The sequence below is a fragment of the Labeo rohita genome, chromosome 16 (assembly GCF_022985175.1).
Source record: "Labeo rohita strain BAU-BD-2019 chromosome 16, IGBB_LRoh.1.0, whole genome shotgun sequence".
In the NCBI taxonomy this organism is placed as follows: domain Eukaryota; kingdom Metazoa; phylum Chordata; class Actinopteri; order Cypriniformes; family Cyprinidae; genus Labeo; species Labeo rohita.
This window is the reverse complement of record NC_066884.1, coordinates 6,646,406-6,674,298: the sequence shown is the minus strand read 5'-3', so window position 1 is coordinate 6,674,298 and position 27,893 is coordinate 6,646,406. Positions and strand designations below refer to the sequence as shown.

Here is a 27,893-nt window from a genome sequence, read left to right as displayed (position 1 = left end):
TTGTGGCAGCAGCCCAAACTCACAGTCTGAAGAGAGTTCACTTGGTCATACGCTCTTTACAATTACAATTAGGACAATTAGGAGGCTAAACTGAGGGCAGCACTTTTGTTTGTTTGTTCATCTGAGCCAGCAGGTACTCTAAAGGGGTCACATCAGACATTTTTCCCTGAGGTACACTAGTTATGTTACGAACCGATTATTCATCAATGTCAAGTTTGAAAAGAGTAATTTTTTCTAATTATTTTTAAATTTCTTTTGAATTTAAAATGAAGTTACAGTATGTTTCATCAATATATTCTATCTGAAAATATAAAGGAAAACTGAATTTCTCACAAAATGATACCTTTAATACTATGTAAAGGAGGTGAAGAACATCTAGTGTAATGCAAAAACAGTTTATTGTAATACAAATTTTAAGGCAGACAGACCACAAGGCTTATAAGCATGTTAGTGTTATGATTAAAAACCAGTATTCATATATCATAAAATGTTGTTGAGGTCTATTCAGAAACTGTAAATTACTTGAAATTACAACACATAATGACAACAGTAAATGTAACATTTCTGCTTCAAATTAGACTTTAAAACCTGGTGATTTTTTTTTTATACTTTTAAAGGAACACTCCACTATAATTAATTAATTATTCAAAATAAGCTTGTTTTCCAACTTCCCTAGGGTTAAACAGCTGAGTTTTACTGTTTTTGAATCCATTCAGCCGAAATCCAGGTCTGGCGGTAGCACTTTTAGCATTGCTTATCATATTTAGCAATGATATTACACAGCCATCAAGCCATGCAGCTACACAAACTTAGTGCCAGTCACTTTCAGGCATTGTGTAATATCATTGCGCCTGCTGCACCCATGGTACGGCAGCAAAGTTCCTTGATTATTACGCCGAAATGAGAGTATAGTTCCTAGCCATATCGGCTTAGAAAATCGCAACTTTTCATTTTCCGTCCATCTTAGTACACAGTGTAACTACAGATGCTAAGCTATTCTAAAAGTGCTACCGCCAGATCCGGAGATTGGCTGAATGGATTCGAAAACGGTAAAACTTAACTGTTTAACTCTAAGGAAGTTGGAAAATGAGCCCATTTTCAAAAATAGTGGAGTGTTCCTTTAAGGAAGCACATTATAAGACAGATTCAAACATGAGACTAGTTTTTTGAGCCTTTTTGACCAATTCATATTTTTTTTTCTTACAAATCAGCACTGTATGTTTCTGTTTGCAGCAAACAAGGAAAATGCAAGGAAAAAATTGTCGTCTATTGTGTAAGCATTTTTTTGTGTCATGAAAATCATTTAGTTTCAGAATTTAAATTTAAAATTTAAACTGAATGTGATTCTTATCCATTAACAATAATATATTGATATCAAATATTAGATCTTTGCTTCTTTACCAGCACCAGCAAAATTAGATTAGAGAGGTATCTGTTGCATCTTTTGTATTGACAGTAAAACTGAATGTTTTAATTAATCATGTGTTAATTTCACATGAAGACCGGTTTCATGTAGGACTGCAAAACACTGTAAAGGACACCGTACCCAATGGGTCGTGAGACCACTAGTTCCACCTGAGGCTCTGGCTTTGATTCTAAAATGATATTGTAAACTTCTTTAAATGTGGCTCCTTGTAACTGTCGGCCGTTCCACTCTAGGACCTGGTCACCTACAAAACAAAAAAATCAATTACATTTGTTATCAAACACTCAAGTAACAAATACGAGTCCACAATTCAAAAGTCTGGGGAAAGAGGTAAGAACGATTTTTTTATTCTTTTAAATAAATACTTTAACTGATCAAAATCGACAGTAAAGTTGCATTAAAAAGTTTACATTGTTACAAAAAAAAAAAACCCTATTTGAAATAAATTGCGTTCTTTTGAACTTACTCTATTATCAAGGAATTAAAAAAAAATGCATTGTGGTTTTTACAAGAATATTAAGCAGCACAACTGTTGATAATATTAATAAGAAATGTTTCTAAGGGATCTTTCTTAAGAATCATGTTCAACATTCATCTTTGTTACATCAGGAAAAAAATGCATTTTAATATATACTAAAAAAATAGTAGTATATATGAAATTAAGTTATAAATTTTATTATATTGCACAACAGTACTGTTTTTATTGCATTTTTGATTACATAAATGCAGCCTTAGTGAGAATAAGACACTTTATTTTCCAAAGCATAACACAATTTTACCAACTCCCAAAATTTTTATCAATAGTAAAAGAAATACTGACACATAACATGTACCTGGTCTGAGATGCCCAACTGTATCCGCTAAACTCCCTTTCCTTACTTTGGTGATGAACGCACAAAGTCGCCCAGACTCTGTCATCTTTCCTCCAACCACCTGTAAAAGACAAAATCAAATGTTTAGATAATGAACTAGTGATGTTGAAGCTATGGTAAATTAGATTTTGCTGTTGTCCCAACATTGTAAGTATCATGACCCTATAATGAAGGTTTTTTGTTTCAATTTTATGTCAGTATATTTGATGATTCTTGGCTTTTTTATTCAAGGTGGATTTTGTTATAAAACTAGAGTTCTGAAAGAATCTCTTTCTAAACAAACTGCAGAAGATACACTGAACAAAAAAAGTGAGACTTTAGAGGGTGTGTATGTTATTTCTGTCCGTGCTTCTGTTGGAAAAGGCCTGGAGGTCTGTTCCATAAACCATGTGACCAATCGCTCTGTGAGCATCATACAAATCAAATCCCCACTAATGGCAGCCCAATGCAAACATACAAAGAAGATTACGAGCTGCCTCCTGGATAAAGATGGCTTTACATAATGAGTGGCATGGAGCCGAGGGCGATTGTGAGTGTGTGTGTGTTTGCATGTGTGTCTGACAAACTGCTGCTGGTAACGGATATAATGCACACGGTAGCACTGAGCTGACACACAGTCAGCCATTCAGAAAGTTCGTTATCAGTAACGATTGTCTGTTTCTCTCCACTCCGCTGAACAATCCATGTAAGTGCTTTAACAACAAATACGAGCTTTGCATTTCTGCTTTTAAGCCCTGGAAGTGCACGGCCCTGTTTACTTCCACTGCAAGAGCTTTACTGTAACCATGTTTTGTTGTTCTTTTTATGTCAAAAATAAATTACAATGACTTTCCCAGTGCACATTTGTTAAAAATAGCATGCATTCATTCTTAAAAATACAAGTTATTTAATGGCATTGATGGTGCCATGAAGAACCTTTAACATCCATAGAACCTTTTTATTGCACAGGTTCTTTATAATACAGTAGTCAATATTTGAAGTGGATGAAAACCTTTCATCAAAGTTGTTCTAAAAACAAAACAATACCCATTTCTTGTCTTAGGACAACTCTGATGAACTTTTCCACTTCAAATGTTCACTACCATAGAAAAAGATTCTTCAGAACAAAATGTTTAAAAACTGTTTCAAGAACTGTTTACTAAAAAGTTCTTTGAAGAAGCAAAAAATGGATCTATTGCATTGCTATTGCATTTATTGAAAAAAAAAAAAAAAAAAAAAAAAACCTTTGGAACCGTTACTTTTAAGATTGTACTTTTAAAAAAAGGACTTTTAGATTAATGTACTTTGACCTTATTTTATCAGCGCATATCATTGCAAGTAATAAAATCTTCGTTCATAATTTATCTATAATTTATCATATATATATATATATATATATATATATATATATATATCATATCACACACACATATACATATACATATATATATATATATATATATACACATATATATATAAACTTGAATTTTAAACTTGATCTGCTTTTAAAAGGATTTTCCTTTCAATTCAATCAGTTCCTAATGGATAAACAGCCCCACTCCACATTTGTCTTGTTCAGTATCCTGTTTCACTCAGATTACTGAAGTAAAATGGGTCATGAACATGCTTCACATTGACTTAAGCATAAATATGAGCTTAACTTTAAAGATTTGAACCCTTTAAAGTCAAAGCTTACTTTCTCTAGAAGCCCCACAATTGATATTTCTGCTTTTTAAAAATGGTAGAAAATTATTTTTCTGTAGTAATCAACATAAATGTTGTCAACAAGAGCTTGTATTCAAGAAAAAGTTCATCCAAAATAAAAAATAAAAATAAAAAAATGCTGAAAATGTACTCACCCTCAGGACATTAGAGATGTAGATGAGTTTGTTTCTTCACTGGAACAGATTTGGAGAATATTATAATATTTGTTTAGGGCTGCTTTGGCCTGTTTTCACTTGTAAAGTGTGCAAATTTTTATTTATTTGTTTTGCTGGAGAAAGCAATATTATAGATATAGTACTCGTATTTTAGCTCACTTTTTTACAACCACAGCTTTTTGCTTCACAACATTAATTGATTGACTGGAGATTATTTGTGGATTATTGTGATGTTTTTATCAGATGTTTGGACTTTCATTCTGATGGCACCCATTCACTGCAGAGGATCCATTGGTGAGCAAGTGATGTACACTCTTACAAAAATAAAGGTTTCAAAAGGGTGCTTTTGTAGTGATGCCATTGAAGAACCATTAGTGGTTCCTCAAAGAACCTTTCAGTGAACAGTTCCTAAAAGAACTTTTTCGAAGAACCTATTTTAAAAAAATCCAAAGAACCTTTTCTGTATTTGAAAGGTTCCATGGATTGTCAAGGTTCTTCATGGAACCATTAATGGCAGTAAATAACTTTTATTTTTAAGAGCGTAATGCTACATTTCTCCAAATCTGTTTTGATGAAGAAATAAACTCATGTACATCTTTGCATATTTCAGCAAATTTTTATTTTTGGTTCAACTATTACTTTAAAGCAGAAAAACTGCCATTACAGAACTACACAACCATGTGTGAAATGAAATTCACAAGAGAATATCTGCACAGGAAGCCGAGCGACTCACTTTCAGTCCCAGAAGAGCTCCGGAGTCGCGTGGAACGCTGCCGTCCTTCATGCGCTTGTTGAGCAGGATCCTGCCGATGAGTCGATCTCCGTCTTTGGAGGGCTGCCATGTGACCGGGTGCTGTCAGGTCAAAACCACAACAAACATCATTCCAGAACACACAGAAAGCTGCCAGTGCTGGTGCGGGGAAGGCTGAGATGAATTTCATCTGATTTATCGCACAAACTCTTGATCTTGTGATTGCAGGTGTTTCATGGGAGCAAGCCACATTTCTGTGACAAATCAAATAATGTTTCCTAGAGGCTTAAGGGATTAGCTCACCCCAAAATGAAAATTCTGTCATCATTTACTCACTCTCATGTCATTTCAAACCTGTGTGATTTTCTGTTTTCTGTGGATGTTTTCCATACAACGAAAGTGGATAATAAGTAGTAGTTGACTGATACGAGTTTCTCCAATGTCAAATGGTCAAACCGTAAACTAGAACAAACTAAAATGTCATTTTTAGAAGCTAAAATACTCTAGCTCTCAAATCTGGAGGATGAGTAAATAATGACAGAATTTTTATTCTTTGATAAACTATTCATTTTATGATCTAGCTGTAGAAACCCTGTCTTTAAATGCGTCATTGAATATATATCATTTTAAAAGTTTTTTAAATATGTTTCAATTTAACGAATGCCTTTATTATAATACAAAACATTAACGCTTAATTTCAAAAATGAAATAGGAGTGATCTGGGTTCAAAAAGAGGTTAAGCTATATGGACAACATCTACAACATGCTGTCACTTACAACAGAAAATAATTTTGAATCGTCCCCCAGTTGGTAAAACATACCAAAAATGCTTACAGTGGGCAAATATAATGGAGGTCTATGGGGCAAGGCATTCCAGATGGTTAAAAGGCAGAAATGTGAAGCTTGCATTTTTGCTAAAGCACTTATATTACTTCTTTCGTACAAATTGGCTGTTTTCTGAGCTATAAGGTTGACTAAATTGTCCTTTTATTGGTGAGATGACATTTCTACATGAATGAAGTTCTGCTTACATGTTACTGCCATTATTCCTGCATATACTGCAAAAGTGGCAAAAAACTGGAATACTTACATATTACGTTAGTAAGCAATTATATACAAAATGTTTAAAGTAATGTTATAAACAGTAATGCCTTGCCCCATATATTTCCTTTTTCCATCATGTAGAAGTTATTTATACTGAAGCATTCACAAGTTTTAGGGTTTTTTTTGTTTTTCAGTTTCTTATGCTCACCACGGCTGCATTTATTTGATCAAAAATGAATGGTAATATTATGAAATATTATTACAATCAAAATTAACTGGAAAAATGAATTTGAAACCATTTTCACCCAGAAACTGCTAGTAAATTTCACAAATAATTACAAATAAACCAGAAGTAACGCGTTGAATTAAACATGAAATTTAAGTAAAACGACCAAAATGGCATTTTCTTGTAAAATGTACTCTATTAATCTTTTTTTTTTTTTTTTTTTTTGCGAATTCAAATTTTTACATTTTTACATTTCTACATAGAAATGTCTTTATTCCTGTGATGCATAGCTGAATTTTTAGCATTATTACTCCAGTTTTCAGTGTCACATGATTCTTCAAAAATTATTCTTATACACAGTAAAAAACAATCTGTTGAGTCAACTTAAAATAATTTGTAACCTGGCTGCCTTAAAATTTTAAGTTCAGTCAACTCAAAAAAAGTTTATTCAACTTGAAATGTTAAATTTCAAAAAAGTTGTTAGTACAACTTAACATTTCAAGTTGACTAAACTTAAAATTTTAAGGCAGCAGGGTAACAAATTATTTTAAGCTGACTCAACAAATTGTGTTTTTTATTTTTTACAGTATATGCTGATTTTTTGCTCAAGAAACATTTCTTAATATTAACCATGTTGAAAACAGTTGCTGCTTAATATTTTTGCGGGAACTACGATTTTTCAGGATTCTTTAGGAAAGTTCAAAAGAACAGCATTCATTTGAAATAGGAATTCTGTAACATTATAAATATCTGAACTGCCACTTTTGATCAATTTAATGCATCCTTGGGAAATAAAAGTATTAATTTCTTTAAAAACTCTTCTTACTAACTCAACAAAATTTTGAATGTTAGTGTATTTTTACAAAATGGCCAAAATTAATTTCTGTTGTACGTTAGGAGAGCTTAACATGTACTGATAGCTTAACGTGCCCCATAAATTTTTGTTTTTTTCCATCATGTAGCATTCACAAGTTTTTAGGGGTTTTTTGTGCGTGTTATCACCAAGGCTGCATTTATTTAAGCAAAAATGAACGGTAATATTGTGAAATACTATTAGAATCAAAATTAACTGGACTGGAAAAATTAATTTGAAAATTTTCACCCAGAAATTGACAGTAAATTTCACAAATAATTACAAAGAAACCACAAGTAACACGCTGAATTAAACATGAAATTTTAGTAGAAAGACTCTATTAATCTTTGTTTTACTTGCAAATTCAAAAAATATTTTAATACTCTGATGCATAGCTGAATTTTCAGTATCATTACTCCAGTTTTCAGTGTTATCATTAGTCACATGATCCTTCAGAAATAATTCTTATATGCTGATTTTCTGCTCAAAACACATTTCTTATAATTAACAATGTTGAAAACAGTTGCTGCTTAATATTTTTGTGGAAACAGTGATTTTTCAGAATTCTCCAGGAAAGTTAATCAGAACAGCGTTTGAAATTTTAAATCTTGATATTTTGTAACATTATAAATGTCTTAACTTTCACTTTTTATTAATGTAATGCATCCTTGGTGAATACAAATATTAATTTCTTTAAAAAGTCTTCTTGCTAACCCCAAAATTTTGAATGCTAGTGTATTTTTACAAAATGGACAAAATTATTTTCTGTTGTAGGTTAGGAGAGCTTAACATGTACTAAATCCAGAACATTCCTAAATTTCATAATTTTTTGCTGAAGAGGCACTAGGTGGCATAGAGTTTGTGTGATCTTCTTGCTGGGAGTGACATGCACCCATCACATGCAGAGAAAAGCCCCCCCATGGCGGACAGATACAACCTTCATCACCACAGCCGAACCCCAGCACCACATCCAGCAAACACAAGCCCCAATAATGGAAGAAGAAACAGACGATGTTCAAACTGAAAGCGAGGAGAACAGTATGGAAAGGCTCACAAACACAAACGGTGGAAACCAGTGATCCATAACATGGAGAGCAAAGGAATATGACAGTGGAAAGGGAAAAAAGAAAAACAAACTTTGTGGCAAAACAAATCCTGGCTGGCCGTCTCTGAGCGAGTGAGCGTGTGTTTCGGAGCGAGTCTCCTGGAGCGTGAGCGTGTGGGAGAGGGGGGAAGGAGTGAGGATTCCAACCAGTGAGGGGGTCTGGGGCCCGGGGCCCTACCGCAGTTGACGGGGCCACTAACACGGCAATAAGACACGAGGCTGAGAGGGCATGCAGCTGACGGGGGAACCCACATTCTCTAAGTGCCATGACAAAACACACAGTCACATGGTGGAGTGATTCGCTGCTATGTCGACTACGGCAGCTGCGGCTAAGAAGCAAACGAGAACAGAGCAAGCAAGAGGCTCCCCAGCTACTGCCACAGAAGAACAGAAATTTAAAACAGGAAAACTTTTTTTTTCTTTTTTAACTTAAAAAAAAAAAAAAGGGATAGTTCAGTCAAAATTGTTTATGAAGTTCCAGACCCGTATGACTTTGTTCCATGGAACACAAAAGGACAGCTCTTTTCGATACAATGAAAGCATGTTTTAATATTAATGATGCTGAACAGCATTGGTTTTTGTGAGTCATATGACCAAATGTGATGTGCAAGATTAAATGTTAAAGTGCAAACTGTAAGGAAGGACAAATTTCAGTTTGTTTCTCACAGAAATCAATCACACTACTGTTCTAAAAGTTCGTTTTTAAATTTTAAATTTCTCACAAAGAGAAATATTATTACCACTTAAAATAGCTGTTATCTATGACGGCGTTTTAGTGCCACGTTAAAAAATTAAAAAATCTAAGATTACAAGATTAAAGTCATAATTTTTTGAGAATAAAGTCGAAATTATGAGAATAAAGTTGCAATATTACGAGCATAAAGTGGAAACATTTCTAGAATAAAGTCGAAATATTACAAGAATAAAGCTGAAATTATGAGAATAAAGTCGCAATATTACGAGAATAAAGTCGCAATATTACGAGAATAAAGTCAAAATATTTTGAGAATAAAGTCAAAATATTTCGAGGATAAAGTCAAAATATTATGAGAATAAAGTCGATATATTATGAGAATAAAGTCAAAATACTACAAGAATAAAGTCGCAATATTATGAGAATAAAGTCGCAATATTACGAGAATAAAGTCACAATATTTTGAGAATAAAATTGAAATATTACGAGAATAAAGTCAAAATATTACGAGAATAAAGTCAAAAAATTTTGAGAATAAAGTCGAAATATTTTGAGAATAAAGTCAAAATATTATGCGAATAAAGTCAAATAATTTCGAGAATAAAGTCGAAATATTACGAGAATAAAGCCAAATTATTTCAAGAACAAAGTCTAAACATTAGGAGAATAAAATCTAAATATTACGAGAATAAAGTCTAAATATTACGAGAATAAAACTGAAAAATTCTGAGAATAAGTTGAAATATTTCGAGAATAAAGTCGCAATATTACGAGAATAAAGTCGAAATATTACGAGGATAAAGTCAAAATATTTTGAGAATAAAGTCAAAATATTTAGAGAATAAAGTCGAAATATTACGAGAATAAAGTCTAAATATTTTGAGAATAAAGTCGAAATACTACTAGAAAAAACTTGAAATATTTTATTCTCAAAATATTACGAATCTTAGATTCTTAGAATCTTTTTTTCTTTTTTTCAATGTGGCACTAAAACGCTGTCGTAGTTATCCATTTGAATATACTTTAAAATGTAATTTATTCCTGTGATGCAAAGCTGAATTTTCAGCACCATTACTCTTCAGTGCTACCTTCAGAAATCATTCTAATATACTGGTTTCCTGCTCAAGAAACTTTTTTTTATAATTATCAATGTTGAAAACAGTTTTGCTTCGTAATATTCTTGCAGAAACCATGTTACATCTTTTCAGAATTCTTTGATAAAAAGGTTCAAAAGTTCAAAAGAACAGCATTGAAAATTTTGAATCTTTTGTAACATTTTAAAAGTCCCAACTGTCACTTTTGGTCAATCAAATGAGTTCTTGCTGAATAAAAGTATTATTTAATACTTCTGAATGGTAGTGTAGCTTCAGAAGATCTGAAATATTGCATACAAGTCATACAGAACATTTTCCTTTTTGAAGCTTGTCATCTCTTAGTCACTGTATGCTTTTTTTATGGAAAACAGCAGCTTGGACATTTACAAAATATAAGAAAAAAGTCATACAGTTTTGAAACTACACAAATGTGAATAAGCGATACTAGAATTTTCATTTTTGTGGGTGAACTATCCCTGTAACATCCAAAAAGAAGATCTCACCTAGTATTAGCGACATCAAAACAAAGACCAAACGTGAAAATGGAACAAAATGAAGTAAATGAAAAGTTCAAACAAAACAAGATCAAATGAAACCAAACCAATGCAGGCCAGAGAGGTCCCAGTACCTTCTCACTATGGCTATGCTCCTCGTTTAGGGTAGTGCTACTGCACGTATCAACCCCCGAGTCTTTAACCTGGGGTTCACACCACTCAGCATCTTCTTCCAAAGAGTGGCCCCCAAAGCGCACCATTTTCTTTTGGCCCTCAGATAAGATGTGTGACTGCTCAAAAGTTTGTCTTTTTCCCCTTTGACTGTCCCCTACAGACATGGGATAAAAACAGAAAGAAAAAAAAAGACATGCAAAAGTGAAAATAAATCAAAAGAACCATGAAATGACAAAGAGTGACAGAGAGAGAGAGAGAGACAGAGAGAGAAGAGAGAGAAAGAGGTGGGACATTAGGCTCCGCATGTCTCACCAAAGACATGGAGGAAGCATCGCTGCTATGCCACGTTGTATGATCCCACCAGTGGCCATCCAAATCTCCTGCGAGTGCCACACACACACACACACACACATACAGCAGAGGTAGTTTGTGAGGACAAAGAAAACAGAGACATGTGGAGAACAGAGACACTAAATTCATTCATTCATACTGTTAAACGTGACAGTCACACTCAGTCACACTCACACGTACTATACACAGTGGTTGTTACGCTCATAAATGTATTTATGCAACCTAACTATAACAATTCACCCAGGGAACAAGGAAACCAACAACTTCTCCCTGCAAACTGCAACGGAACTACAGAAGAGGTCAAACGTTTGCACTGCTTAAAGAAACTTGGCTGAAGTCGCTATCTTCAAAGTCTGACTAATAAGATCTGAAAAGATCTTGGGACTGGGCTGTAATACGCTTAATTTGAAGAAAAACACACACACACACACACAATGTCAGAGCAGCCTGACTTGGCTTCAGTTTAAAATGCAGTCGGTGCAAACTCTGTTAAACTGCGTTTCTGCGTTTGGAGAGATATGACATCATCTGGCGTACCACTAAATAGAGTCAATCGATATGACATCACAATCAAATATAAAACCACTAAATATAACAAATATGACATCACCCAAATAAACCATCACATACACTGCCCTCCAAAACTTTGGAAATGCCCTAGAAAAGTAGGGTTTTGGACAATATTGGCATGAATCCTTTTTCATTTGTGATAATTTTGCAGTGATAAGGGACAACACAAACCACAAAAACATATTTTATTACATAAACAGTTTATACATAGAGAAACGTACATTTTCGATTCATCAAAATATCCACCATTAGCAGCTATTACAGCTCTGCATAATCTGGGCCTAAATTCATTGTATTCTAAACTTAATTGGCAATCAGTTGTTGAAGCTATTAAGGTGTGCTGACCCAAAAATCTTTTAAAAACCTGGGCCAAGTTTAAACCAGTAACCAGGCATCACAGCTGGCAAAGGGGCATGTCTGACTTTGACATGTATATATTGCCATTATTACGCAATCAAAATGAAAATTATTATTGCTGGTTTTCAATGATAATGTCAAGTTACTTTAATGTATTTGCACCAAAAAATGATAAGGATTTATGCTGATATCGTCCAAAACCACACTTTGCCAGGGGTGTTTTTAAACTTTTGGAGGGCAGTGTATGTGACCCTGGACCACAAAACCCATCATAAATAGCATGGGTATATTTGTAGCAATAGCCAACAATACATTATATGGGTCAAAATGATCGATTTTTCTTTTATGTCAAAAAATCAAGGTATTAAGTAAAGATAATGTTCCAAAAAGATATTTTGTAAATTTCCTACCTTAAATATATCTTAATTTTTGATTAGTAATATGCATTGCTAAGAACTTAATCTGAAAGGTGATTTTCTCAATATTTTGAATTTTTGCACCCTCAGTCTCCAGATTTTTAAATATTGTCCTATCTTAACAAACCACACATCAGTAAAAAAACCTATTTATTCAGCTTTCAGATGGTGTATAAATATAACTGGTTTTGTGGTTCGTGTCACATATGGCGTGATCAAATAAAGCATACATCTAAATATAACAACAGATATATCAATTGCTATTTTAGTGGTTTAGATACCATTATAGATTTAATTAATACAGTATTTGGATTTTTTTCTTTTCTTTTTCTTTTTGTTTTAATTTTTTTTAGTAATTATGGTATGTGCATGTGTCATGTGTTTTTTTTTTTTTTTTTTTTTTTTAAAGTAGGCTTTTTTCAGTTTTAATTTTTTTTTTTTTCCGTTAGTAATTTTAGTTCTCAAAAGTTTTTTTTTTTTTTTGTAATTTTGTTAATAGTAATTAATAGTCTAAATGCATTTAAATGCATTTTCAGTAAGTCTCGAGCGATATGTTAGTAAATATGTTTAGATTTGAACTATACTTAGTATGAAATAAATGTATTTTAAATATATTACTTTTTTTATTAGTGACAACGCATATTTTTCATAATCCAGTGACATTTAACTAAAAAAAATGAACTAAAAAGAAATAAAAGTATTTAATCTCTTTTGACTGTTTAGAACTTTATAGACACAAACAAAAAGATGATTATTCATAAGTCAAGAACTGATCTCACTTTATATGACACTTGAAATCTTGAAAAACAGACTATAGTGCATCCAAAAATCCAAAACAGTCATAATTTACTCATTCTCAGGTTGTTTCAAACCTGTATGCGTGTCTTTCATCTGGTAAACACAAAAGAAGATTTTTTTAAAAAATGTTTGAAATCAAACTGGTAGCCATTGACTTCCATAGTACAGGAGAAAATACTACTGTTTGGTTATGTACGTTCTTTAAAATATCTTTTGTGTTCAACAGAAGAAATTCACACAGGTTTGAAACAAAGTAAGGGTGAGTAAATGATGAAAAATTTTCTCTTTTTTTTTTTGCTTTAAAGGGATAGTTCACCCAAAAATGAAAACTACCCCTTTAAGGGTGAAACCAGGTAATCCAGGTAAATAAGGCCATGTTTTTCCATTCATCTCAGTGACAAAAGTGGCCCAATTAACCTGGGACAAAACAATAACAGTAGCTACAATTATTCCAGTGTGCATTCACACTCCACTTATCCATGTCCCAAATGTCCACTATCACCACGCTATTCTCCTGGAGCACTGCTGTGTTCTCATTCTCTCTCTCTCTCTCTCTCTTGAGTTGGTAGTGAAAGCGTGAGCACAGCGGATACGTTCTGGGATCTATTTCTCTCTCGCTCTCACGTTCTCGGCAGAAGGCGGAAGTGCTGATTCAGGCCTGAGCACAGCTCCCAGGCTGCTAGAGCATGGCTCTCCATCACTCTGACAACTCAATAAAAACCCAGTGTAAACTATTAATTGGATCATTAATTATTGATGCTGTTTTTACTACGAGTGAAGGGGACAGGAGAACAGAGAGAGACACAGACCGAAGAAAGCGATATGGCGTGCTATCATAAAATGAGTATTGATATTTGTCTCCATGAAGGTTTCGAAAAGGACAGCTTTGCCTAAAATGGAAGATGAGGTCTGATTGGTTCCCCTTGGCATGACATGATAAAAATGGGGAATTCACGGTGAATGAATGCATGTGCTGTATGCATAACCGATTCACTGTTATGTCATTTTTAGTCAAACAATAATAAAATATTACAAACAATAATGAATTTAAATGCGCTATATTAACATTTTTAATTTTAACAGTACAATTATATATTCTTACTATGTAAATATGTACTATTTACAAATAAATACAATATTATTTCATATTATTAATTTTAATAATAAGATTCATATCAATTATTTACTATAATTAATTATTTACTAAAAATGCAACTATTTACTATAAATATTTTCAGATATTTAAAAACAAAATATTCTATCTATAAACATAAGAATATTTAAAAACATTAATAAGCATGTGTATATTATAGTATATTAGATATATAAGATATAGTAGTAGTAGTAGTATTAAAAACTAATTAAAAAAAAAATCTTTCAGCAATACCTGAAAATGATAAAAGGTATAATTTTGCATAATAAAATTTCAAACAATTAAGAATTTAAATGTGCTATATTTACATCTCTAATTTTAAACGTACAATTTTAACATTAGTTACTATGTAAATATTTACTATTTACAATTAAATAAATCTCTTATTTAATAATAATAATTTAGATTAAAAACAAAATTAATATTAAAATATTTACTATAACTAATTATCTATCTTTCTCTATATATAAATAAAATTTAAAAACATATACATGATATATTATTATTATTATTATTAGTAGTAGTAGTAGTAGTAGTAGTATTAAAAACAATGTGATAATTAATAGTTAAAAACAATATATTTTTTCAATAATACCTGAAAATTATAAAATGTATAATTATAATTTTGCAGGAGAAAACATATTTACATGTGCTATATTTACACCTCTAATTAAAAAAAGTAACAGAAATAAATATAATAAGTAGTAGTAGTTGTAGTATTAAAAACAAATTTGACAACTGATAAAAAAAACTTTTTTTTAAATACCTGAAAATTTTAGAGTATAATAATAATTTAGCAAATAAATAAATATATAAATATTTTGCTTGAAAAATTTAATTTGCAATGTTTAAAAATGTTCAGTAAAAACATATATTAAAATATTTACTATAACTAATTAGATATAAAAATGCTACTAATTCTCGTAAAAAAAAAAAGAAACAAAACAAAACAAAAAAAATCCTGGAAAAAAAAAAGGCCCTAATTGTTAAGTTTTGTAAATGTAAATATTATTGGGTGATATATTGCTATGTTTACAGTTGATTAGGCACGTACATTTCTCTTTAATTACCACTTAAAGTAAGTGTCTGCCAAGAACACTAAGTACCAAAACATGAATGTAACTCTTTGGACACAGAGACAGACTCCTTCAAACCTTGTATCCCGTCTGTCTGCACATCTGCTGATCAATAGAGAGAAGAACAAAGAGAAAGAACACTACACTAAATCACACAAGGTTCTCCTGCTTCACGTCAACGTTTTTGCAAAGCTTTAGCACAGGCCATCCCATTTCATGGAGATCCAGAGTGTTTCTGCTGACAGTTTAAAGAGCAGAAGACATAAATCAGATGCACATAGCTGACTGAAATTATATGTGATGTGTCATCGGGTAAAGCTCCGCCCCAAATGTTTTCCAATCACACATGCATTTATCCATTACATAAGTCACCATGAATCGTACGAGGTTTTATGGCTGCTGTGAGAGCAGGTTTGAATGCACAGCGACCCGAGAGCCAATCACAACGGCTTATCCCGATCCGAAAACAGGCCTGCAGCCAAACGGATGCCATGGGAACCTGCTGTCACCTCATTACGTCTGATCTTCAGACAGTCAGACGGCAAAACAAATAACGTCAAAACCTGAATTCAGGAAGACTGAAATATAAACTGCCTGCTAGTCAGCTTTAACAAAACAACCAGTTGATCTGTAGCAGTGTCCAAAAACATCAGATGTCAAAAGTGATATCAAAGTTTTGGAAATTGCATTTAATGCAGTATTTAAAAAAGCTTCCCCCCCAATTCTTTCCTATCCACTTTAAAGGAGAAGTCCACTTCCAGAACAACAATTTACAGATAATGTACTCACCCCCTTGTCATCCAAGATGTTCAGGTCTTTCTTTCTTCAGTCGTGAAGAAATTATGTTTTTTGATGAAAACATTTCAGGATTTTTCTCCATATAATGGACTGATATGGTGCCCCGATTTTGAAAATGCAGTTTAAATGCGACTTCAAACGATCCCAAATGCGGTTGTAAACGATCCCAGAGAAGAAAGGTCTTATCGATTGGTTATTTTAATAAAATAATACAATTTATATATTTCTAATGCCCAACGCTCATCTTGTCTTATTCTGCCTGGACTGTTTTTGTTACGGTTCATGACAGTTAGAGTTTGTCGAAAAACTCCCATCTCATAACCGATCGTTACGCTAGATAAGACCCTTCTTCCTTGGCTGGAATAGTTTACAACAGCATTTGGGATCGTTTGAAGCTGCATTTAAACTGCATTTTGGAAGTTCAAAATCGGGGCACCATAGCAGGCCATTATATGGAGAAAAATGCAGAAATGTCTTCCTCAAAAAACAAATCTGAACATCTTGGATGAAAAGAGGGTGAGTACATTATATGTGAATCTTTGTTTTGGAAGTAGACTTCTCCTTTAATAATTACTATACTGTATAACATGCAAAAACAGTGCATCAAATGAGATGTCTGAATAAAGCAACAATCATTAAATTGCTTAAAAAGTGTCATTTTTAAAAAAGAAGTGTCTTTTGCTCACCAAGACTGCATTTATTTGATTAGAAATATAGTAAAAACAGTAATATCTTTATTCTAGTTTAATATATTTAAAAATATAATTTATTCCTGTGATGCAAAGCTGAATTTTCAGAATCATTACTCCAGTTTTCAGTCACATGATCCTTCAGAAATCATTCTAATATGCTGATATAGCTGAACCAATAATACAATAATGAAATCCAGTAGAATGACTGATTGTCTGGTTGTGATCATGCAGAAACGCTACTATCCCTGTGCCGTATCTCCACTGCGCTCGGCTCTCGTGTGCGATAAAGCTGACGGGAAAGGCAGTCTTGTCTGGCCTGATGTGCTCTCCCCTCCTCCCTAAAACCCACCTGACCTTCAGAGAGAGCGTTACTCCTCTCCTCTGGTTATAAGTGTGGCTGTGAAACCTGGAAAAGCGGAACATCAATAATGTAGAGCTGTACGCTGGGTTTTGTCCTCAGGATGCTTATATAAGTGGCTCGGGCTGAGTTGTTCCCACTGCAGTTCTCTATCCCGCCTCCATCATCCAGACCCAATCATGCAACTCTGTTCAAAAACCTTACTGTTTGTTATCTACACAGTGCCTGAGATACTCAGTTATTTCCAATACATTAGAATGACATGCTGCTAAAAGCTAAAAACTTGATACACTAATATGCAAAAATGCATATCATATGCATATCATAAAATAATCCAATGTTTCAGTACCAGGTAAAACACATGTGTAATCACCTTTCTAAACTTGTCTGGTTTTCTGGAATACATTTTATTACACCAAAGATTGACAAAATGTATTTTCGCCCACAGTTCTGAATGAACACTGCAAAACAAAAGGCACAAATACATACATTAAAGTGCATTTTATGTGCTTGTAAAAAGAGGAGAAAAGTGAAGTTGTGTTTTTTTTTTTTGTTTTTTTTTAGAAGGCGGCAATTTTTTATTTAATATAGTAGTAACATAGTAATTTAATTTATATCAGCATAAGTCCACTACAAATAGTGCCATGATAAGGGCCCTATGATTTTCGTGACACGGAAAACACGGACGGAATCCCAGAATCCAGTCATTAAAAAGGGATTTTACAGTTTAACATGGAATGTCACAGAACAAGTATCAGGATCAAAGTTTGGATTAATTAATCAAAAGTAGGTCATTACACTTAAATCAAATCACAATATGGACTAGTATCTGTAAATATTAAGTTGCAAAAATACTATTTAAATATAAATCCTGCATGTTTTTGCGTGTCTAAATAAATGAATAAATGGCAAAGACGTCCTTTATAAGTATAATTTTCATGATTTCAATTAATTAGACATACTTTTTTATTAATAAAATTTAATTTAACCATTAAAAATGAGTTAAAAAAAATGGAATCCAGAAAAGTTAAAATGGAAAAAACGGAATGGATTTCACAGGGTCTTACGTGATGTAGAAATACTTCACAACTGAAATAATATTTTCATGGTTACATAATATAATATAATATAATATAATATAATTTATTTTATAATTTTGGAGTGATATATTTTAATATTACAAATGTTTTTCATCCATGATTATTTTATAGCACACAGAACAAATAATCTGATAACGTTTTTTTTCGTATTAGGCTGGTCATGTGATCTTAACATGCCGTTCCATCCTGTTGAATAAAACATCTGTTTCTAGGCCACCGATATGACAGAAGTCAGATTTCTCAAGCACACTGCTCATTTCTTTAGGTGTAAAACTGAATAAATAAGTGGACTTCTAACATTAATCCTTATCTTCATATTTACCAGAATACCGAATCATCTCATCTCTCTTCCTCACTTCCTCTTATTTTCTCTCTTTCCTCTCTCTGTCTCTCTCTTTTCCACTCTATCCCTCTGTTATGTAACACAGCCCATTATATCTGATCTGAGGGAACCAAGACCCAGCAATATCTGTCACTGGAGGACAACCAAGAGAACATAACACACACACAAATATACAGAGGAAGAAAGCAACTCACACAAGTCATACAGACTGTAAATAAACACCAGTGTGGGTGACTAACTAACAAGCAATTTTCCAATAACTGAAATAATCAAAAAACATTCCCTAAACTGTGTGAATATCTAATTCATTCCAGTAAACTGTTTTATGTGGGCACGAACCAGCTCAAAACAAAGCAATTCACTGATTCATGTCCTTTTAATGTTTTTTATAGCTACATATAAACACAACTGTTCAGTTTTAAGTTTTCAAACTTAATGTATTTTTTTTTTTTGATAGTAACTGTTTTTTGTAATTTAAATGCAGTTGTATTTCTTTAAATAGTGAGTAGCATGAAACTTGACAAACTACAGTTTCACTGTCGGACACACACAATGACTTCTCTTGAAAGAAACACACACAGAAACACACATTGCCTGACCGTTCACGCAAAACACAGGCCATTCACACACACTGTGAAACATTAGCGTTAATCAGAGGTTATGAGTATATGAAATTTAAACTGGTTACTTCCATGTACAGTGGCATGCGAAAGTTTATTAACCCCTTGCAGAATCTGTGAAAATGTGAATAATTTTAACAAAATAACAGAGATCATACAAAATGCATGTTATTTTTATGTAGTACTGTCCTAAGTAAGATATTTTACATGAAAGATGTTTACATATAGTCCACAAGACAAAAAATAGCTGAAATTATTAACATAACCCCCTTCAAATGTTTGGGAATCATTGGTTCTTAGTACTGTGTGTGGTTAACTGGATGATTTACGACTGTTTTTGTGTTTTGTGATGGTTGTTCATGAGTCCCTTGTTTGTTCTGAACAGTTAAACTGAGCACTGTTCTTTAGAGAAATCCTCCAGGTCCTGCAGATTATTCCGTTTTTCAGCATTTTTTGCATATTTGAACCCTTTCCAGCAGTGACTGTATGATTCTGAGATCCATCTTTTCACACTGAGGACAATTGAGGGACTCAAACACAACTACTAAAAAAAGATTCAAACATTCACCGATGCTCCAGAAGGAAACGCGATTCATTAAGAGCCGGGGGGGTGAAAACTTTTGAACAGGATGATGATGTCTAAATTTTTCTTATTTTGTTGAAATAACATTTTTTTTCCATTTAGTACTGCTCTTTAGAAGCAACAGAAGATACTTGCATGTTTCCCAAAAGACAAATTAAGTACAATTTACCTTGATCTTCAAATTCAAAAAGTTTTCACCCCCGGCTCTTAATGCATTGTGTTTCCTTCTGGAGCAAAGTTTGAACCTTTTTTTAATAATCGTGTTTGAGTGCCTCAGTTGTCCTCAGTGTGGAAAAATGGATCTCAAAATCATACAGTCACTGCTGGAAAGGGTTAAAATATGCAAAAGATGCTGGAAAACTGAAGAATCTGCAGGACCTGGAGGATTTTTCTGAAGAACAGCGCTCAGTTTAACTGTTCAGAACAAACAAGTGACTCATGAACAACTATCACAAAAAATAAAAAATAAAATAAAATTAAATTAAATAAAAACATGGATCATCCAGGTAACCACACAGTACTAATAACCAAAGGTTCCAAAACCTTTGAAGGTGGTTATTTTAATTTCAGCTATTTTTTGGTCTTGGGGACTACATGTAAACATATTTTATGTAACATATCTTACTTAGGACATTACTAAATAAAAAATAATAATAATAATAATAAAATAAAATAAAATAAAATAAAATAAACATGCATTTTGTATGATCTCTTCTATTTTGTTAAAATTATTCACATTTTCACAGATTCTGCAAGAGGTTCCCAAACTTTAGCATGCCACTGTACATAAAACTGCAATATTAGCAACAGCTTTAAAATGATCTGAATCACTTCAGCTTCACTGCATTAACATTCACTACAGTTCAAACATGGGGTCAGTAAGATTTATTAAAATTATTTTTTAATTAATATTTGTATTCAGCAATGACGCATTAAATTCAAGATGTAAAGTAACAGTAAACACTAATAATGTTACAAAAATATTTATTATTAAAAAAAAATTTTGACATCAACATCGATAATAATAATACATATTTATTTAGCATATTAGAATAATTTCTGAAGGATCATGTGACACTGAATATATATCAGAATATATATCGGAAATCAAACAGAAATCAGTCATTTTAAATCGCAAAAATATGTCACAGTATTACTATTTTTACTGTATTTTCAATAAGATAAAAGCAGCTTTTGTTGGTGGACGAGGAGATCCGCCCCACACAATGTAGAGCGCTTTGAGTGCTTAGAAAAAAAGCACTACATGTAATGAATTATTATTATGTATTATTACATAAAAGACTTCTTTTAAAAAAATGCAAAAAAAAAAAAAAAAATCGTACTGACCCCAAAATTTTGAATGGTAGTGTTTGTACATAGAAATTATAAAAAGCTGCATTACCTTTCTCGCTCACAGACTCACTCTCGATCTCCACGTCCTCACAGCTGGTGTACTCCGGTGTTGTGGCCAATTCCTCCTCTGAACTACTCAGGGACACCTGCCTCATTTTGCCACCCCTCTTGGTCTTGTGAGGTTTGGGCGGCGGCGGCCGGACGGACTCCGATTGGTCAGAACTGAGCGAGTCGTTCCGCAACATGCTCTCCATCTTTTCTCGTTTACTCTTCCTTACGGCCGAGACGGGATCCAGATGCTGCTGCCTGTGGATAGAGTCCACGCCGGGTGGACTGTGATTGGACCTCCAGTGGGTGTGTCCAGGACCCGGTGAGTAGTGGGGACCCCGCAGGGGCCCCAAGGGCTCCTCCATCTCCGTGTACGCCAGGGAGACATCGCTGTGGCGCCGTTCGTGCCTGAATCGCGAAACCTCCGCATGCATGCGCATCTGTTCCTCGTAGGGTTGTGGTTTGACCGGGTAGCGGGCCAGGTTCGGGTCACTACGGTAGCGGTTCTGGTACTCCTCCTGCCGCTGGCGCTGAAGCTCATGCTCGCTGAGAGGCGGGCCATCGGGGAGAAAGCCGGGTTCAGGTGGATACTCTTCCTGAGAGTGCCAGCCGCCCCGTCGAGCGCGGTATGCGTTCCGCGCTACCTCCGCGTCCTCGTAGGAGCGGCCATAGCCTCCCCGCCATTGGCGGTCTCCGGCCCCGTAGTCAGACGGCGATCGTGGCATGCCGCCCTCCCCTGGGGCATACTGCGAACGCTCAGCCTTCTCCTCCCTTTGGTCGTATTTTTGGTTTGGATCCCTGGTTGCTGATGGGCTTCTTTTCCTGCCAGTCAGAAAACACAGTGTATGAACACTCATGAAGTCATGAACACTGCAGGCTGTTCATAAAAAAAGGTTTTCTGCTTGCATTGTAATATTGCCATTAAATGATTAGTTCACTTTCAGAATAAACATTTCCTGACCATTTACTCACCCCTAAGTCATCCAAGATTGTCATGTCTTTCTTTATTCAGTTAATCAAAGCAATTAAGGTTTTTGCAGGTTCGTATATATTTTATTTAATTTATAAAGTCTTTACAGTGCTGTAAATTGTATTATTTTACACAGCGCAACAAAGACGAAATGTCAGTCAACTGCGTCAGCAGCGGTTGTTTCGCAGGATGGAAACGCCTTTTTCCTTGCATAAAACAAATGGATTTTATTTGTTATTGTACTGAGTTTAATCTTAAAATATCTTTTCTAATGTCAGTCCTGTTTGCAGTTTTTGGAGTCAGTCACGGCATCTTTTAGCTACGAGTGAAACGCAAGGCCGCGGTCTGAAGTTCGCAGTTACTCCACCGAACAGCAGCCCTTCACCGGCTCAGATTTCATCGACACACCGTCATGAGAATTAGCACAATTCTGGTAAAAAAAAAAACAACTACAGAGAATGGTTCAATACACTAAAATTAAAATTCTACTTTTTGCCTGTTAAATGAGCTTAAATGTATGTAATATTATAAACCATGCTATATTCACCCAACTAAATTTGTCTTGTATTTTGTCCATGTGTTCTTGCTTAATAATAAATGTTTATCTTTTTGTTATTGCTGTTGCCTCTAGTAATTCTGTGTGTGTTTTTTATAAGTTCCAGTCCATTTTAAACCAGCAATATAATAATTTTTAAACAATAGTTGATTAAATAAAATAACCCAGCATGTTTGGTAAAAACATTTAACCCAACCAGCTGGGTCAAAATAACCCAGCATGTGTTCTGTCCAATATTTACCCAGCACTGGGTTGCCAATAACCCAAGTTTGGTTGTTTTCAACCCAGCATTTTTTAGATCCCAGTGGAGGAATAAGGGTCTTATCTAGCGAAACGATTGGCCATTTTCTAACAAAATTAAAATTTCTATACTTTTTAACCACAAATGCTAATCTTGCACTAGCTCTGCCATGCGCACATGCGTCTTCAAGCATTGTGTAATAACGTTGGAAAAATCACACACGATTCTTCGTCTGTGTATTTTGGTTCAAAACGATAGGGTAGGGGGAAAAACTCCATTTTGTTTTCTCTCCCAACTTCAAAATCATCCAACATTGTTGTTTTACCTTTTTTGTAAAGGGCGTTTGACTTTCTTTGCACATTCACTTTGTAAACACTGGGTTGGTATTTCTGCCTTGGATGACATAGGGGTGAGTCTAACAATACAACAATACCAACAATACTCAATCTTTCAAAATTTGCATCAAAACCCTATAACAAACGTGTTGTCTGATTCCAGACGAAGCCACAGCATCTAACCGCTCACTGCAATTTCTTTTGAAAACAAGCAACATCTCATTTTAAAACACATGCTGTTTTTACAAAAATAACCTGCCGCTAATGCGGTTACAACAGTGCTGGCTGTATGTGTCGGAAAAGACAAATGACACCAGTGTCCCTGGCATATGAGTTTCATCTTCAAAGGGAATAAGAGTCTTTGGCTCATGGGAAGCCCAGAGAAATGCTAGAGAAAAAATTGCTATATTGAAGGATAACGTTTAGAGTCTTGAACAGATACAATCCACAATCCAGTATTTGTGATCTGTGTCCATACGACCTCACAATACTTATCTGTGTTTAGCAGCTTTTGTGGTTGCATTTCATTGATAAGCACATGGAAGCAGCTGTAATGTACACTAAGGAGGAAGCATCTGTGGTCTATCAATTACTCATCTAATCCACAAATGCGCATTACACACACCTTCTGCCACAACAATAGCTTCTATTCTCACAGAAAACACCATAAATGAGATCTCTGTTTTATATCTCAATTGCGTCTCTTAAACACCAGACATGTTTCCTGACCTGCATATGAAGCTAGCGTACTAGCTTGCAACAAGGACATTCACAGTTCAACAACAGCTATCTGTTTTTCTGCACAGTGCTGTTCGAGGGTCTGGAGCAATCTGTGAGCTGTTTTTGAGCGTGTACATGTACTGACTGATTAATGATCGTCTCTCCCGCGTCCCCTGGGCTCTGCTTAGGGGTTTTACTATGGCCGCCGTGTTCCTGTTGCATTATTCAACAGCAGCCTGACACAGTCGTGCACCATTCACAAATCCAGTGCAGCAGACGTCTGTTTGTGTTTGGGATTGCGTGTGAGGAACAGCGGTTTTTAAATGTAGGAGCCTAACAATAATGACAGTATACAGCCAGCATTAGTCAATATCACAAATTCCAACCAGGTCAAAGATGTGCACATTAAAAGAAATTTACAAAAGTGATTTTATGTCCATAGAAAGCACATTAAATGCAAGTGTCTACTTTTAAGGTTTTAAATGTTTTTTAGGGAAAAAAAGCCAAAATTTGGTTGAAATAATGTTACATTGTCATTCAGTGTACAATATTTATGTAAAAATTAAAACAACATGCTTATTATGACTTGTACATATTAAAATATATAAAATAATCAGAGAGCATATTACATTTTATTGTGTTTTAAATGGGTAAAAAATTCTTACTGACAAATGGGCAAAACCTAGGATAGTGGCACATTTAAAAAATTTAGAATTACAACTAATTAGTATTTGTGGTGAAAGTAAGTCGTCTTTTAATTTAATGTATGATACTTATTTTTTGCTCAGAAAAACAAAAATGCAATTAAATTAATTAAACATTAATTTTTTTTTTTTTTTTTTTTTTTTTTTGGAAAAACAACAACAATTTAAAGTAGTATTACACTTTTTGTTTTTATGCTTAAACCCTTTTTTGTCTTTGACCCATATATTATAAAATAAAATAAATAGGGCTGCCAAATGATTAATCGTGATTAATCGCATATGAAATAAAAGTTTGAGTTTGCCTTAAATATGTGTGTGTACTGTGTGTAATTATTATATGCATACAAATTAATGTATATATTTAAGAGAATTATGTTATGTACAAAATATTTTTATTTATATATCATATAAATTATTTAAAAATGATAATAAATACATATACTTGCTAATACTTATGAAAAATGCACATGAATGTATTTGTATTTATACAGGCGAACTCAAACTTATTTTGTATATGATTAATCATTTGACAGCTCTAAAAATAAAATGAAAAAAAAAACTTAAACTTACTTTATTTTGAGTAATTTTCTTTGCCAAGGCAACATTTCACATTTTCTTTTTATTTAACTTTATGTACTAAAATAACAAACTGAAATAGAAATTAATTTAAAAATGTAGACATACTCAAAAATAAAATAAAATAGAATAAAATAAATACATTAAAATGACAAAAACACAAATTACTATAATGTTAACTAAATGTAAAATTAAAGCAGAAAATACAAAAAGATATTCAAAATATTAATAAAAAAAACTATAACAGTATCTCAATGATACTAAAATAACACTGATATATTAATATCACAAATTTCCTGACATAAAATATACTTTCCCTTCACCTAAGAAGTACATCTGAAGTATGTTACTTGGGATGTACAACATCCTCATTATTCGATTTGCCTTCCATTCACTAATTTTATTCACCACTTCTATGAACACTCGCATACACACACCTGGCAGGCCAATGCGTTACATCACACACCAATTTATGAAATAAACTGCACTAGATGCTCATTTAATCGCTAACACCACCTGCTCCATCCAAAGCACTGATAGCGCAGCTGGGCAGAGTGTCTGTGTTTAGTATGCAGGTGGACAGACACAGGTCACATATTATACAGCTTTATTCCTATCTGCACACTAACCTACTGCAATTTTTTATCCTTAGCTTGATTAGCACTGCGGCTAACCAGCAGTCTCTCTTTCTGAGTGTGAAAGCTGTGCAGATACAGGAAGGGAGGGTTAGAGGAAGTGTCATTGTGAACTGACCCACTTACATGTGATTTTAAACCATGTTATCTGTAGTTTAGTGCGTAATACTGGACAAAGCTCTGCACCCGATTTCTCACCGACACAAATTATCCAGCACGCTAACACTGAGCTTTCTACATAGTCAACCAGCAATTACACTTAAGTGCAATAAAAACACTCTTAAATTTGGCATTTTGTTACTACTGTACAGTGCTGGTACTAATAGTCATACTATGGTACTTTAATATGATTACCATCATGCTAGAATTAGAGTCTGTTTGCTCTATGAATCATTTCAAATTGCATGTTTCAGTTAATAATTTCAGTTAAATTATTAATTGAGTCATTTGAGTCAAAAACTGTTCTTGTGTAGTCACAGAACTTCCTGTGTGGTATTGTTATTAATATGTAAAATAGTAAAATATATGTAGATAAATATTTCAGACTGTGAGTTTTAGATAATATTATAAAAGGTATAAAGAAAGAAAACAAAAATACTAAAAGTGTACCTAAAAACCATGTTATTAAAAATAAATACCTAAAATTAATATAAACTAGTGATGCACTTATCTGAAAGCCAATTATCCAGAATGATATGTCAATACAGATAGTTCTCTCTTTACTAATGCTGTAAACTATACAGGAAATCCTTTCATTTGGCACATTACTATAATATTACAGGTTAATTAAATTAACAACAGAGCTATTATATTTACCAGCTATATATTTTCAGATATCATAACTACAAAATGTCTGTATACACCTTAGTTGCACATAATAATACTTAATAAATACTGTCTTCATGCCAGGTTTTTCAAATATACATATATTTGACCCAAGACTACAAAACCAGTCATAAGGGTCAGTTTTTTGAAATTTTGAATAAATGAGCTTTCCATTGATGTTCCATTGGTTTGTTAGGATATTACAATATTTGGCCAATATACAACTATTTGAAAATTTAGAATCTGAGGGTGAAAAAAAAAAATCAAAATATTGAGAAAATCACCTTTAAAACTGTCCAAATGAACTTTTTAGCAATGCATATTACTAATCAAAAATTAAGTTTTGATATATTTACGGTAGGAAATTGACAAAATATCTTCATGGAACATGATCTTTACTTTAATTACATTATTTAATTATCGAGAAAAATCAATAATTTTGACCCATACAATGTATTGTTGGCTATTGCTACAAATATACCTGTGCTACTTATGACTGGTTTTGTGATCCAGGGTCACATATAATAAGCTCCTGTTTAGTGTTTCTTTTATAGCTAACTAATGATAAACACTGGATAACATTCTTGAGATGAATGCAACGTTAAGTTCAATGTTCACAAGCTGTTTTATTGGCATCTTTCTGTGGCTGAAATGCTGACTGAGCAATTGACGTGATACTTTTCAATAAGTTGTACTGTATCCTTCAGCAGACCTTTTGATGTTCATTCATGTTCATTTTGCTCTATAACTTTTATTAAAGTGGTGGAGACTCACACTCCGCGCTGTCGCTTAAACTACAGCTGCTACAACGATTCACACTACATTTAAGAGTGTCAAAATAGACAGAATTTGAAAGATGAGACTGTTTTTTTTTTAACAGAAGAAAGAAATGGAAGCGCACTATTATGTGTAAAGAAAAACGCAGATCTGGCAACCCTGGCTTGAACAACGAGTGATTCATAGGGTCAAACAGAGCCTGCTTTAAGATTATTTAAAGGCTATTTTCTTAACTGTAATGCATTATTGACATGTTCATTTTGACAGCCCTAAATTCAAAACAAGAGATTTTCTTCACACACATTATGAGTTGCTGTCTGACGTGCTTTTCTGCCACCTTTTGATT

At 33.5% G+C, this 27,893-nt stretch overlaps 1 protein-coding gene across 5 annotated transcripts in view; it reads right to left on the bottom strand.

Moving 5' to 3' along the window:
* The window catches only part of rims2a (regulating synaptic membrane exocytosis 2a), a 197,545-nt gene that overhangs the window by 93,161 nt on the left and 76,491 nt on the right, over positions 1 to 27,893 (bottom strand). For 4 of the 5 annotated variants that reach the window (XM_051130500.1, XM_051130497.1, XM_051130498.1 and 1 more), the window contains exons 5-9: positions 21,210 to 22,030; positions 10,553 to 10,746; positions 4,891 to 5,010; positions 2,260 to 2,359; positions 1,547 to 1,670 (exon numbers count right to left, since the gene is read on the bottom strand). In XM_051130500.1, the coding sequence (XP_050986457.1) occupies positions 1,547 to 1,670; positions 2,260 to 2,359; positions 4,891 to 5,010; positions 10,553 to 10,746; positions 21,210 to 22,030 (1,359 nt within the window). Of the gene's footprint in view, positions 1 to 1,546; positions 1,671 to 2,259; positions 2,360 to 4,890; positions 5,011 to 10,552; positions 10,747 to 10,904; positions 10,973 to 21,209; positions 22,031 to 27,893 lie in introns of all 5 variants that reach the window. The other variant, XM_051130502.1, reaches the window with a different exon arrangement.